The 14,066-nt window shown below is 35.2% G+C and overlaps 1 protein-coding gene across 1 annotated transcript in view; it reads left to right on the top strand.

Annotated features, from left to right (window-relative positions):
• LOC125226508 overlaps positions 1-6,686 on the top strand; it is a 318,421-nt gene extending 311,735 nt beyond the window's left edge. The window contains exons 19-22 of the mRNA XM_048130491.1: positions 1,009-1,151; positions 3,677-3,907; positions 5,741-5,917; positions 6,521-6,686. Coding sequence (XP_047986448.1) covers positions 1,009-1,151; positions 3,677-3,907; positions 5,741-5,884 — 518 coding nt within the window. The 3' untranslated portion in view covers positions 5,885-5,917; positions 6,521-6,686. The remainder of the gene's footprint in view (positions 1-1,008; positions 1,152-3,676; positions 3,908-5,740; positions 5,918-6,520) is intronic.
• Positions 6,687-14,066: the final 7,380 nt, after the last annotated feature.

Below are 14,066 nucleotides of genomic sequence, written 5' to 3'. Positions count from 1 at the left end.
CCTTTGTGAGCAATTAAGCACAAACAACCTACGTAAATGTAAGTATTTATTTATTTTACAGGCGAGGGCTTATTTACAGGATCCACGTGTATGCCTTAATTCAAAATTAATAGAACATTTTGTAAAGATCTCGTTATAACTTTTCAGCATTAATAAGTCCTTTTGAGAGGCCTATTCCTAATTCTCTCGGCACGGTGTAGCTGCGTACACTTCTTGAAACTTTGGCGAAAGTCTGAAAATATTCAGAAGTGTGTAATGTAAGGTCAGACGGAGTATTAGCGTCTAGTGGGGTAAATGCGTCTTTTGAAGATATTTTCTAAACGGAATATATTAGAACTATGATAACCATATGAATCTGAAGTTTAGTGACCTTACTTCGAACGTTCCGTTAAGAATATATCTTCAAAAGACGCAATAAACCCACCAGACGCAATAACCCGGTTGACCTTACTAATGTAAATAAGCCCTATTTAATTATTGTCAGTGTCTTCTAACAAAAACAATATGCTGATATTTTATTTAAACGACCTGACAAATGGAGATTGTAAAACGTGTTGATCGTTTATTTGAACGTTCGACAAATTCGAGCGCGCTCACCCGAATAATTATTTTGTCTTTGATTGTAGAACTGTAAATGCCTTTGAATTATTGATTAGCAAATCAAGGTGGTTAAATAAGGAATCAGCGGTGTGTTTTAACATGAATGTTGATTTTATAAAATATCTTCAGTTGCACAGAATTCTCAAGGCAGTCGAATTAGTCACACAGGTTTATGTTATTTGTCAAGTACCTATAGTATCATCCTGAACCATTTTTTTTGGCTACGTCACCGACTTACTACTTAGATAATGAATTATCTAACTGCAAAAAGTATGGACAAATTACTTAGATGAACGTCTGTGCAACTGCTGATCGTGTGCAAAAGAGTAACCGCAAGAATAGCATGAAAAAGTTGTGATAACGTTTTATCATAACGCAAGTGGTTTGATTTTTGATTCTGCATTATAGCGCCGTCTTCGCCGGTGCATAGCAGGCGGCTGCTGAGTGCTCGTGGGGGAAGAATGAGCAGCGTGGAACTACCCGATGAGCCTGACAAAAGCCTATCTTCAAACAGTGCAAGCCCTTGTCCATCGCCGGTCAAGCAGACTAGTGTAAGTATAACAGCATTCAAAATTATCAGAACCGATGACTGATATGACTACCAATCATAGCCTAAAAGCTTTTCGTCTATCAGTGCGAGTCCTTTCGCGTCACCTGTGAAACATACTAGAGTAAAATATTGGATATGACCATTCATCAGTTCGTACGACTCCTGATGATGAAATATTGAAAATTACTTATAGAAGGTACCGAAATTTTTGCAATAATTTAATTAAAAAACTAAAACGTAAATTTGAAAGAGAAAATTTAATAAAATGCTCTAAAAACCCCAAATCTCTGTGGAAAACAATTAAATCTATCACAAACTATGATTCAAATCAAAGTCAAAATATAGAACTTTTAAATATAAAATCTAATACCCCTAACGAATCAGTAAACTACGTAAATACCTTTTTAGTAATGTTGGCAAAGCATTAGCAGAGGATATCATTAACAAAGCCCCGGTACCGACAATACAAAGGAATGCAAATTTAAAAAACACCGTGGGATCGTCCTTTGTACTATTACCTACTGACCCTGATGAGGTCAGAAATATCATTTTGGGACTAAAAACGGACAGTGCTCCAGGATGTAACAACGTAACCACCAAATTCTGAAAACTAGCTAATGTAGTATTGGCACCTGTGATTAGTCACTTAACGAACCTAATATGTTTTACTAAAGGAATATTTCCTAAACCTCTAAAACAGTCACTGGTTACTCCGGTCTATAAATGTGGGGAGAGTAACGATGCAACAAACTATATAATAGGCCCATATCTGTTCTACCTGCCATTTCTAAAGTCATCGAAAAACTAATAAATAACAGACTTAAGGCATACTTGCATAAATTTAATATTCTTTCGGACACTCAATTTGGCTTTAGAAGTGGCAGATCAACGGAAGATGCAATTGTACATCACTAATAAGTAAAAACGTTGATATGGGCAATAAATGCATGGCAGTATTTTTGGACCTGAAAAAGGCATTCGATACGGTATCTCTTCCCACACTTATTCATAAACTGGAACAAATTGGTATAAGAGGCTCCCCATTACTATGAGACAAACCTTACAAGGGTCATTATTCTTGAATCTGTGCATGCCCTTGTAAGTCTAAAAACAATTTACATTGTCCTTCTTACATATTCTAGTCGGCCTAAACACGGAAAATAAGAATATATGTAAATTCCTACCAAGTTACGAATATCCCCACAAGTTTTCGTAGCTCAGTGGAAGATTTAGTAGGACACAACGAGGGTTTACTTTACTGGTGAAACCCGATAAAGGAGATAATTTGTCCTTGAAATAACAACATTGTGGAAATTGCACATAGTTCGAATTTCAAAAACTAGTTTGCTCAACTTATCGGGTTTCACCAGTTAAACCCTCGATAAGATATAATATTTAGTTCTTAGGTACTTAGTATTTTGATATAATATTTTGTTGGTGTCACGATCACTACGAAAACAAGTTGCTTTTACTTTAGGAATATCAAGTTCCATGGCACTTTGCAATAGATACTTTAGGAATAAAGAATCAGCTCAACGTCTGGCTGAAACGGGTTTTTAAAATTCGCTGGCGTTTTATAAAAGCAAATTGTTTTGAGTTTCTGCGCGCTTTTTTCTCGCTTGTAGTACATAATATAAAGACAAATATACTACTAGTAAAAATGCAATCTTTTTCGATTGTTGACTACACTTTATAATTTTAGCAGGAAGTATCGTCTTAATACAATTTCGCAAGACTTAGCGTTTTGTGGTTATTACCCACGACGGCACGGAGAAGGGGTATGCCTTTAGGGTGAGAGATTGTGCGTTTGTTTGTTTGTGCAAACGAATGTTACCGATTATCTTCTAAACTACTAAACCGATTTTAATGCGGTTTTCAGTAATGGGTTTGTGGTTGACTGTTTTATTATATACCTCTCAATCTACTTTCCTATCTAGATCGCTGTTCGAGTTTGAGAACTAATGCCTGCGTCAATAATTTAGGATTAGGGTGGCTAATCCTGATTGATGAATTGGAAAAGGTTTGGATGGCGATGTCGAATTTGCAATGGTGATTTCAGATACCATCACGTTCGGAAATAATTGTATATGTGTAGCATTCAAATAATCTAACTGGATTACTGCCTGGCGATAGTATTTGTCATAAGGCAGAAATTAATACTTTAAATACTTAGATTCAAAAATCAAGAAGTCCCTTAGGTAAAATTGTTATCATCATTATTAATATTATACATATTTTGTTTATGTTTCTTGTGCATTACGTATACTTGTAAACTATGTGAGGTGTGCAATAAAGATAATTGTATTGTATTACCGAAGTAAACGGGTTCACTTCTCTTCGAATTCGCCACTTATGCGGGTCATGACCCCAATCTCAACAAAATAGTAAAATCGCAATGCTAATATCGCACCTTTAGAATTGTACCGACCTAATGTTCATACAACTTGTATGAGAATTAGGTCGGCTTTAAATATATTACATTTTTAAGCTCGTCACTGTTTTAACAAAGCAACCTCAAATTTCCAGAAGCACCAACGCCTCCTACCAACCAACCTGTACGTGATCCTCTACAACTTCAAGTCGCGACACGCCGACGAGCTCGACCTCAAGGCGGGGTACAAGGTCACGGTCATCGACACCTCGGACCCCGATTGGTGGAAGGGCAAGTGCCTGGGCAAGATCGGATACTTCCCCTCCAAATATTGCACGAAGCTGCAGGCTGGGGAGCGGCCGCTGCAAGTGACGCATAATTTACAGGTTTGTTAATAACATTTATATTCCTGGATAATCCTAGGTCGACTTATCTGCAGACTTGTGATATCAAAATAAGTAATAACTATTTCGGTGTCGAATACAGTTTTGTTCCATTCTGCGTTAGTGCGGGGCGGAAACGGCTAATATGTATTAGTATGAGAGTACAGTCCCTGCTGGCAGAAAGCATGAAACTTGGCATGTATATAGCTTATAGGTTTATAAGAAAATAAGGAAGTAGAAACACGCCGAGGTGTCAATGTTTCCCCTCTTTCCCCCCACTTTTGTATCCTTGATTTCAGTTTTTTAATATTTCCATGATAACCGTGAAAGCTACCATCACAATATCTAGGAGAAATATGTTCTTCATAAAATTCTCTACAATATTGTCTTTGGAAGTATAAAGCTAGAACTTATAATTTTCAAACTATGCTCATTTTGCCCTAACGATATTTCTCTTTGGTGACCTGAACGATAAGTAAGACTAGCGATTTTACTCTTTTACCTGTGGCGATGTTGCTTCACAAAATTGTTCGTTGGGTCAAACTGATCCGATTTAGCTCAATAGTCATGAAATCGCACGTCACTACCCCCCACAAAGACAAGGGGAAAGGGCCGGTTTCCTCGGTGAAAACTATGCATTACTTCTTTTTGCTCTTAGTGACTAGGGCAAATCGTATATCATTTTCGTGTAATATTTTTCAGAAATGATTAACTCGTCCCTATATTACACGAAAATGATATACGATTTGCCCTAGTCGCTAAGAGCAAAAAGAAGTAATGCATAGATTTCACCGAGGAAACCGGCCCTTTCCCTTTGTCTTTGTGGGGGGTAGTGACGTGCGATTTCATGACTATTGAGCTAAATCGGATCAGTTTCACCCAAGGAACAATTTTGTGAAGCAACATCGCCACAGGTAAAAGAGCAAAGTCGCTAGTCTTACTTATCGTTCAGGTCATCAAAGAGAAATACTGTTAGGGGAAAATGAGCATAGTTTGAAAATTATAAGTTCTAGCTTTATACTTCCATAGACAATATTGTAGAGAATTGTATGAAGAATATACTTACTTCTCCTACACATCGTGATGATAGCTTTCACGGTTTTCATGGAAATATTAAAAAACTGAAATCAGGGATACAAAAGTGGGGAAAAAGAGGGGAAACATTGACACCTCGGCGTGTTTCTACTTTCATATTTTCTTATAAACCTATAAGCTATATACATGCCAAGTTTCATGCTTTCTGCCAGACCGGACTGTACATCTGGTTAAGAACTCGGACTACGTCGGTACTTTCGATTCGAAAAGACTCAAGTCACCAGGACGTGCCTTGAGTCTTTTCGGAGACCTTTCAAAGAGACACAGTGACGCAACTGGGAACCAGAGAACTGGTTCCTACTTCAGTCAACGGATCAATCTCTCAGTAAAGCAGGGTAACACGTCCAGAATTTTGGGAACCTTGCAAGCCGTTCCTAGATTTGGTGTAGGTTTCTTTTTCTAGCTGTATTTAGATCAATAGTAATTTTCAGTTGTTTCCATTGCTTCGAAAATCATAACAGGTCTAATAAGTTTAGCTAATTAATAATCCATTATAATATATAGTGTGTGTCTGTTTGTTTGTCTGTCTTTCACGGAAAAAAGAAGCGAGGATTTGATGCGATTTTTTTATGTGAAGATAGTTGAATGGATGGAGAGCGACATAAGCTACTTTTTGTCTCTTTCAAGCCCCCCACTTACCTAAAATGGGGGGATGAACGTTTGAATGGAGCATTTCATCATTTTCGCGAATTTAACGCGAGCGAAGCCGCGGGCAAAAGCTAGTATTTTATAAATTTGCAGGTATCTGACGGTGACAACGGCCTGATGCTGCTCCGCGACCAGATCGTGATCCAAGTGGGCGACGAGGTTGATGGCATGGTCATGATCCGATCGGGAGATAATCGGCAGGGCGTCTGTCCGATCAAGTTTCTACAAGAGGTGTGACGCTTCCGAAGATCAAACTACGATTTCATGACAGTAAGTGTATCCTACAGTTCTAGATTTATTTTTAATTTTAGATGACCAAGCCTTGTAGCCGAATGGCATTTCTGCGACGCCTAACGCCGTAGTATGGCTCTGTCGCACCTATACGCAAGAGCGATGGGATATTTAGATCGCTACGAAAGAGATATTATCGTGAGCGTTTGTGCATTCAGCTACGCACACGTATGATCTAAGTTGGCGATCAAGGTGCCGACGTGGTCATGTCATGGTCAATATGACGACTGTCACCGACACACACTTATTTCTTGGACCAACCTCTTATTTATTAGACCAACACTGAGAGAAAATACAACGAGTTTTCATGTTCATTCTACAAGTTTTTTGGTTAAAATAGCGTCTACGTGCTCTTTGGTTCAAACAACAAGCTACTTGTCATTTGAATCGGCAATATATTTGAATCAACAAGTCGATTTTATAAAAACAACCTGACACATATTGTTTTAAACATACGTTTGGCTGATTGAAATGGATAAACCGCAACAAGTCGAACTTGTTAAATTCACAATGCAAATTTCTCTCAGTGAAGTAGATGATTACTCATACCCATTTTCTAATGCATTTTTTTTTCAATTTCAGAAACGCGGATCATTCACCGAAGAAACTCATACGCTCTACGTTCCGAAACCCATACAAAGTGCTCCCGTTACTCCCTGCGACAGCGAGACCTCCACCTGGTCCGACCGGGCCTCGTCCAGCCGAGAGAGGCAATACTACGAACTACCTTCGACCTCCGACACACGTTATGAGGTCCCAAGCTCCACCGTTCGCTATGAAGTCCCGGCTACTGCCCGGTACGAAGGCCCCTCCACTTCTGATAAGCGCTATGAAGAAAGATCGTCAACTTCTGACAAAGCGCGATACGAGGAATCTATGGAAGGTTATTGGTGGTGGCGCAGACCTTTAGGCGTGAGGCGTGCTCAGTGCCGAAGATGTGGGGCTTCCTCGTCCACTAGACCACTGAAGATGAAGCCATGTGCTGGCACGGCTCAAGAACAAGACGATGTCGACTGGGATGGCAATCGTCCTCTGATGTCACGCGAACGCCCTCTACTTTTCTTTAGGCAACTCTTTATTTAAATTTTCGAAAACCCCTTTGTCCGAAACGTTAACGAATTAATATTAATCGCATCGCAACCTTATTCAAACTGAGGCTGTTTTTTTGGAAAGTTTTATGATAAAAACGTTTGCGGCATTGGGGTCAATGTGCTGTAGGTAGGAATTAGGTTGAGCGCTTGCAGGGTTTCTCAATGCGATTGGGGTAATTCTCATTAGTGCTATAGGACTAAGACTTTTTGTACGAGTTTAAACTCTAAGGCTGCCGTAGTTCTATGGAACAAATGGAAATACCAGATTTTACGCGAAATGCAAAAATAAAAGTGTTATCAAGTTGCAGATTGTGCAGACAGTTATTAGTTTTAATTCAGTAGCATTCATTTGTTAAAGACATACATGTTAGATTAGTAATACTTAAAGTAAAATTCAGCATGAAGTAATTTAGTTACATAGCTTCACTGTGCAAATAGGTCCCTTAAAATTGAGGGATAAGTTCGTAGCTTACACATATTTGGCAAAAATAGATGCTTTTCGAATTTGCGACCTAAGATACTAATTTGTTTGCAAATTAATACATTCCTTCCAATGCATACCTGTCTTATACATTAATCAACTGGTATTTTTATATTTACACCTGAAGGGAGATAATATACTTAATGCTATGCGTGATTATATTTAATTACTTTCGTAACATATCATTTTGAAAATTATATAGTTACTTATGTATTGTGATAACCTAAGGTGTTATTAGTTAGAGTAAACGTAAGGTTAATTTATAATAATACTTTTTTGTTGCGTTTACAATTTTTGTAAAATATTATATATAATTATAGCATTTATTATGATTAAGTGATGGATATATATAGAAACTAACAGCAAAATCTATTTTAAAAGTAATATGAATCCGGGCCCATTTATAATGCTATATATACTTTAATATGTATTTTATATTTACCAAATTTACATATACTTCATAGTAGCTTAATTTAATGGGTTAATAAAGCCAAGCTGACCCTAACAGTTACTTATGCCCATTACCTACCGCGTATAATATGTGCAAATTACATAATAAATTCAAATATAAATTTAGAATTAAAAGTCCATATATTCCGGAGCTAATATAGAGCTGTCTCTCAGGAACATTCCATAGTTTTAATAAAAAGTAAGAATGTAATATATTAAAGTTTGTCCAAAAACCCTGAAGTATGAAATTCATTCATGACTTCGATCCGGACTTAATGATACTTAGACAGTTAAAAGTCAATGATGACAGTATAGTAGGTATATGTCTTAAGAAACGTATAGTTAGCTTTCAAGACACAACAAAATAAAAGCTACGAATTTAAAGTACATACGCTCCATTTTCTTAAATAATAAAATGGTACTTGTCAATTAAGTTTATTGTAGCAAACCAAACTAGGTATTATTTGTTAATTTTGCGTAAGAGATACATTCCAATCAAGACAATTAATATTTATTTAGCGATTTCTACTAATATGATATTATTTAATAATACAAATTCTATATCAATTCACATTTGCATACATTACGCATTTTTGACCAGAACGTTCGAAACGCTCTCGGTTGGTGAACATTCTTGAACTTTAGCCAAAATGGTGCATAATACAACGTGTCTGATTTAATATCAGTGGAAAACAAAGAACTTGTTATTATTGTTACTGTAGATATACATACCTACCTATTACATGTATATTATATATTCCCAACTGTGTACCTACTGAGTTTCATCAAACATATTTTAAAGATTTCGGACTTAGTACCATAATGAGCGATTAGCTAATAACAACGAAAAATACAATACACCTAATTTTGTAAAGTGGCAAAGTAAAAATGTTTACGTAGATATCGATTAATCGTGAACTTTACAATTTTCATATTTCAATAGCATCTGGTTTCAATACCAAAATAAAATGTGTCAATATTACAGAAACAATTGACTGAAATTAAAAGCCGAATCCATTGGCTATGTTATAACTATCAAAGAAGTTAGGCTTTATACATAGTTATTAGTTATTATAGAACTTAATGTGATTGTAGGTCCCATTGCTGCGGTTTTGCTTATGAAATCGGTATATTCATTAGTTTTAGTTTAGTGGGTGAACTGCACCAGGTAGCGAGCACTAGATAGGCCTTCGCCCATCTGGGGAATGTTGAAATTAAAATGATTTAGATTACCTGCTCGGTGTGTCGTTGAAAATGGTTGACTACAATACAGACTTACAGAGGCATGTATGTTTCACAAGTTGCGGCAACTTTCCAAAAAAATCTTAAATTTCTTGAAAAATTCACGAAACTTTCACGAAAAATAAAGGGAATTTAAATTTATGAAATGGAAAGTTTCCATCCATACAATTGTCCATGCAAAGTATGGAAAGCTTCTGAAGTTTACCTATGTGAAAATTTCAGAATTTTAGAAACCTTACGTCGGCACATCAGTATTGACAGGTTTGTATATTACCTGGCTTTCCATGTTAGAACTAGTCCCCTCGAGGAAAGCACTGTGTTTTCGCAGTGTTTGAAAACTTTTTAAATGTACGGCAAATTTCAACCAAAGACATATGTAACTCCGTATACACAGATAAAGTCTAAGAAAAAAACGTACCTCGGAACCATAGAGAAAAAGGTACGGTGGGCTAGATGGCGATACAATACACCTTTGGGGTACTCTCGGCTAGATGGCGCTAATAATGATATTTGACATTTTAACACATATCAAGCCAAGAATATGAGCCAAATTGTCAAAACTGAGGTTCAAAAATTTTAAGCCTGTGTCGAGAGATGGCAGTCTATGCACTGTGATTACACATTTTTCTTTGGCAGTAACTCTCTAGAAACTCGATCCTCTTTGTTTCAACCAAAGAATAGATCAAAGGTTAGTCCGTTATGTCAAGCAATGAAGCGTAACGATAGAAGCACCTAAGTAGGTACCTATTATTATTCGTAAAAAAGGCTTCATCAAAAGAAGGCAAGTGTAAACGTGGCCCTTTTTCTCTCCAAGAAGCATGGCTCTATATGTTGTAGTCTCTGGCTTCGATATGGTGCCGCTGACCATTTGTAGTGGCACCATACGGTTCTTAGTCGCCCATTCTTTACTATAACATTAATTTTTTGTAGGAAATTGTCTATGTAGGACTCTCTAATAGTTATGCAACCTATAAAGTTAATCGATAAACATGTTAGTTGCATAACCTACTATCATTAGTAACATTATACTTGTCGCCTAAAATAATTGTTTGAAGTAGGCTTAACGGCATCCATTTAAAGCGATAGCATTGATGGCGATTTACAGTTCAAATAAGACAAAGTCCAAAGCAATGTCATTTAACAGCTATACCTCTGGAACTCAATCGCCTTACATGCAAAGACAAAAAATCCTAACAGAGTCGGTGCACATGTAACTCTTTCTTTTCAATGTAGACATTAAATTTGTCCTTTCACTACATTTGAGCTCAATGAAATCTTCAATATTCCTACTTAATACTAAATATGCCTAAGTACTTACTGATTTCAAAGTATTTCGACTTGTCCGCACAAAACCTTCTTAAGCCTTCTGGAAACCTGAAGACTCTGTATCACGGGTTGTCTATCACAGGCCCTAATATTAATCCATAAAAGTTATCGTTAAATATTTTATTTAATACGAACCGTCCCCCAATGTATTACAAGTTAAAATAAGTGTAAAATATACAACTAGGACGTATACCGGAGAATGGCAGAGCACGTAAAGTAAGGGTTATGGAGATTATTTACAAGTACGACGTATTTAGATAGAAAACGTATGAATGTGATACCTAAGAAGTTTCCATGACTGGTATCTTGAATCCCTTATTGCAGAAATGATAACAAAATCAAAACTCGTGATTTGGGCCCTCATTCGCAGTTGGTTTCTTTTACTTAATTACATAAAAGTTTAAATAAATTATGTATTAACAAAAAAAAAACACGATTAGGTTACATTTAAATGTGAAAGACTTAATCCAGTCTCTCCGAAGACAGTATTTTTTTACTTTTAAATTTATTTTAGGTTTCAATTTGATTACTGACTATATATTTATTTATTTTAAACTTTATTGCACGCAAAAAAGTACAATTGGCGGATTTAATATGATTATGATTGGCCTATATTCCTGATATTTATAATGGATTGAAGATATCAATCATTTACCTATAACTTATTTATACATACCTACACTTAGCGAATGACTATGGATGCATTGAAATGATATAAATGTTATATTTATAAAGTAATTATGAGATGAAAATAAATATATCTACCCATGATTCAAAATCATTATTACCTAAACCTTCCTGTATTTTTCTGTGAAATAGAGTAAAAATATCAAATTACATGTTAATACTATTTATAAGAGTACTACCTAAAATTCACTTAAGTATTTAATAACTCAAGTCCACTATGTTGTTTAATTATAATTTTTATAATGTTTTGTTATATACCTTACGATTTGTGGAATGAACTAACGGAACCAAATTATTACCAAAAATACCTATTTATGTATTTACGAGTATTATTAGTTTAGGTATAGTATATAGTTATTAAGAATCCCAAGTGAGATGTTTATTATATACATATAATAATAAAAAATAGGATATGAATGTGATCGTTACTTTAAAATTGGCCTTTCTCTCACTAAAGTTCCTTGAAAACCCCAAGGCTTACGATTTTATTAGAAAGCCTAGACTTGTTCGTATTGTTTCCGAAGAGTTTGCAATAAAATTTGAATCAAAATGGTATTAAGGAATAGAATTGCATTTAATATAGTCTATGGTTCATGGTTATTGTTCACATTGTTAACGGTTTGTTATGCTTTATAATTGCAATTGTTTTGTTAAAAGCAACTGTTTTATTCATCGATCTAAACTACCTAGATGCACCATCACGGCTTAGAATGTGTCCGCAGCAAATTGTGCTTGAAAATGTTCTAAGCACAATTGGGCGGTCAGTAGCGCTTCATCCGCCGTGTCGGCAACATGCCTAAGTGCTCCGTAAAAAAGTGCAAAAATAACACCTTATATACGTTGAAAAAGGATGACGTATCGTATTTCCGGTAAGTAATTGTTAATAATTTTATAATGTTATGCATTTGTGGTCAAAATGGCTTCCTAACTTACAAAAAACATTTATTTTCTAGAATAATTAAAGTAAATTCCTTGATTTGGTCTTACGCAGTTTGTCTCTTTCTCTCGCGCTATACTAGTAATGAGCGGACGGCGACAAAAGATGGATGAAGTGGAACATAGTTAAAAATGGAATGATGGAGTCGCTAATTTATATTTTTTGTAAAAGAAGCCTATTTCATATTAATAATGTATGTATTTATTTATTATTATGGACCAATAAGTCTGAAATAAATGATTTCAATTCAATAATATTAATACATATCTTATAAATTACTTTAATTATAAAAAGAAACAACCCGGGAATAGCAAATTCGTTTTTAAGTAATAAAAAAGCTTTTTATTCCAGATTCCCAAAACAAGACGTTGAAAGGGAAAAATGGCGCAAGATTATAGCTGAGGAGCGGAGAGAAGATTTACTCAAACAAAGCTTTGAAAGAAATTATACGTAGAATAATAAATTAATGTCATCGTTCAATTCTTCTTTGTTTTAATAGCTACTTAATTCATATTCTCCAAGTGCACCCTCACACACACCACATACAATCCCTCAACTGTTTACCTTATATATATATACCTCAGTTGACTCTATTTAATAATGCAAACATTGCAAAACGTGGAGATATTAATCAGTTCAGTTGCAATTGTCCCCCAGTCCAAATTGTCCCGCCGTACCTTATATATTTTTTTGTTTGAGATAATATCAATAAAAATATCGTACAGTAAAAACTCATTTTTTTTCGCTTAAAATACGCAACATCTCGAAAAATGTTATACCAAACGTTTTGTTCCTTAAGAAATTTTCTATCTAATAGGATTTTTTAAAACAGTTTTTCGCAAAAATACCGCAAATTTCCTCATTCTCGCCTTTCATCTCATAGCGCGACTCCCATGATGCCTCTGTCCATCCTCGTTCCCAATGTAAAAATGGCGTTTAGATTGTTGCAGCGCAAACGAAATTAAACTTAAGTTGGTTGCAATAAGACGTAGATTTTTTTAAAAATATGCACACCTGCGATCTGCGGTAATAAAATTTTATGGCTTTCGCGATGATCACATTCATTAATGTCATAACCGCCAATTGCTTGCATTTGAAATTGAACTTTAAGTACTAAGAAATAACGTTGTTTTTGTAAAAAAATGAAAGTAGTTTTTACTACATTGCGAAGTTTTCGTTTGTCAACTGGACGCACACATTTGCAACTAAGCGATCGGACACTTTTGAGTGCCGAATTTGTAGGTGATAGTGTATCTAGAGAAGTTTAAATCGATGGTTTTATTAAGTAAATGTTAAGTTAGTAGGTATTTAGCACTTAGTATTAGGACGGACTGCGGAGGATAAGTAATTAATTATACAATAAGGTTACATGAAAAGTAACAATTAGTTAGAAATGTAAACCCTGCTAAATTGAATAAATTTGAATAAATATGCCAATATACCCAGTACAGAAAAAAAACCTAATAAAATCTAAACAATACAATTTCTTAAACTAGGTTCAATCAAAACAAAAGTTGCTTCTAATTATACCAGAAATATGTACATATTATTATTCGGTTTACGTTTAGTAAATCTTTAGTCGGAGAAAGGCCTTAAAACGAATTATCCAGTGAGCTATTATTATAACTTACACTTTAGGTTAGGTGCTTTAATCCGTTCGTTTTTTAAATATTTACTAGGTTGCTAATTACTAAACTTTGTTTGCCTTCCGGAAATTAGAAGAATAAAAATTACATTATGTACGATCTGAATTATTTCAGGTGAACTTTCAAGAAATAAAGCCCCTTTTAAAGATGTCATTATGTTGTCTTCTTTAGTTTTTTTTTCTAAAAGGAATAAAGATAGTTACTTACATTAAAAATATATATAATGCGAGGATACATACCATAGGATTTTCTCGGTAATGGTTGTACA

Source organism: Leguminivora glycinivorella, chromosome 5 (assembly GCF_023078275.1).
Source record: "Leguminivora glycinivorella isolate SPB_JAAS2020 chromosome 5, LegGlyc_1.1, whole genome shotgun sequence".
Lineage (NCBI taxonomy): Eukaryota > Metazoa > Arthropoda > Insecta > Lepidoptera > Tortricidae > Leguminivora > Leguminivora glycinivorella.
The sequence above is the reverse complement of the archived record's forward strand: the minus strand, read 5'-3'. Positions and strand labels throughout refer to the sequence as shown.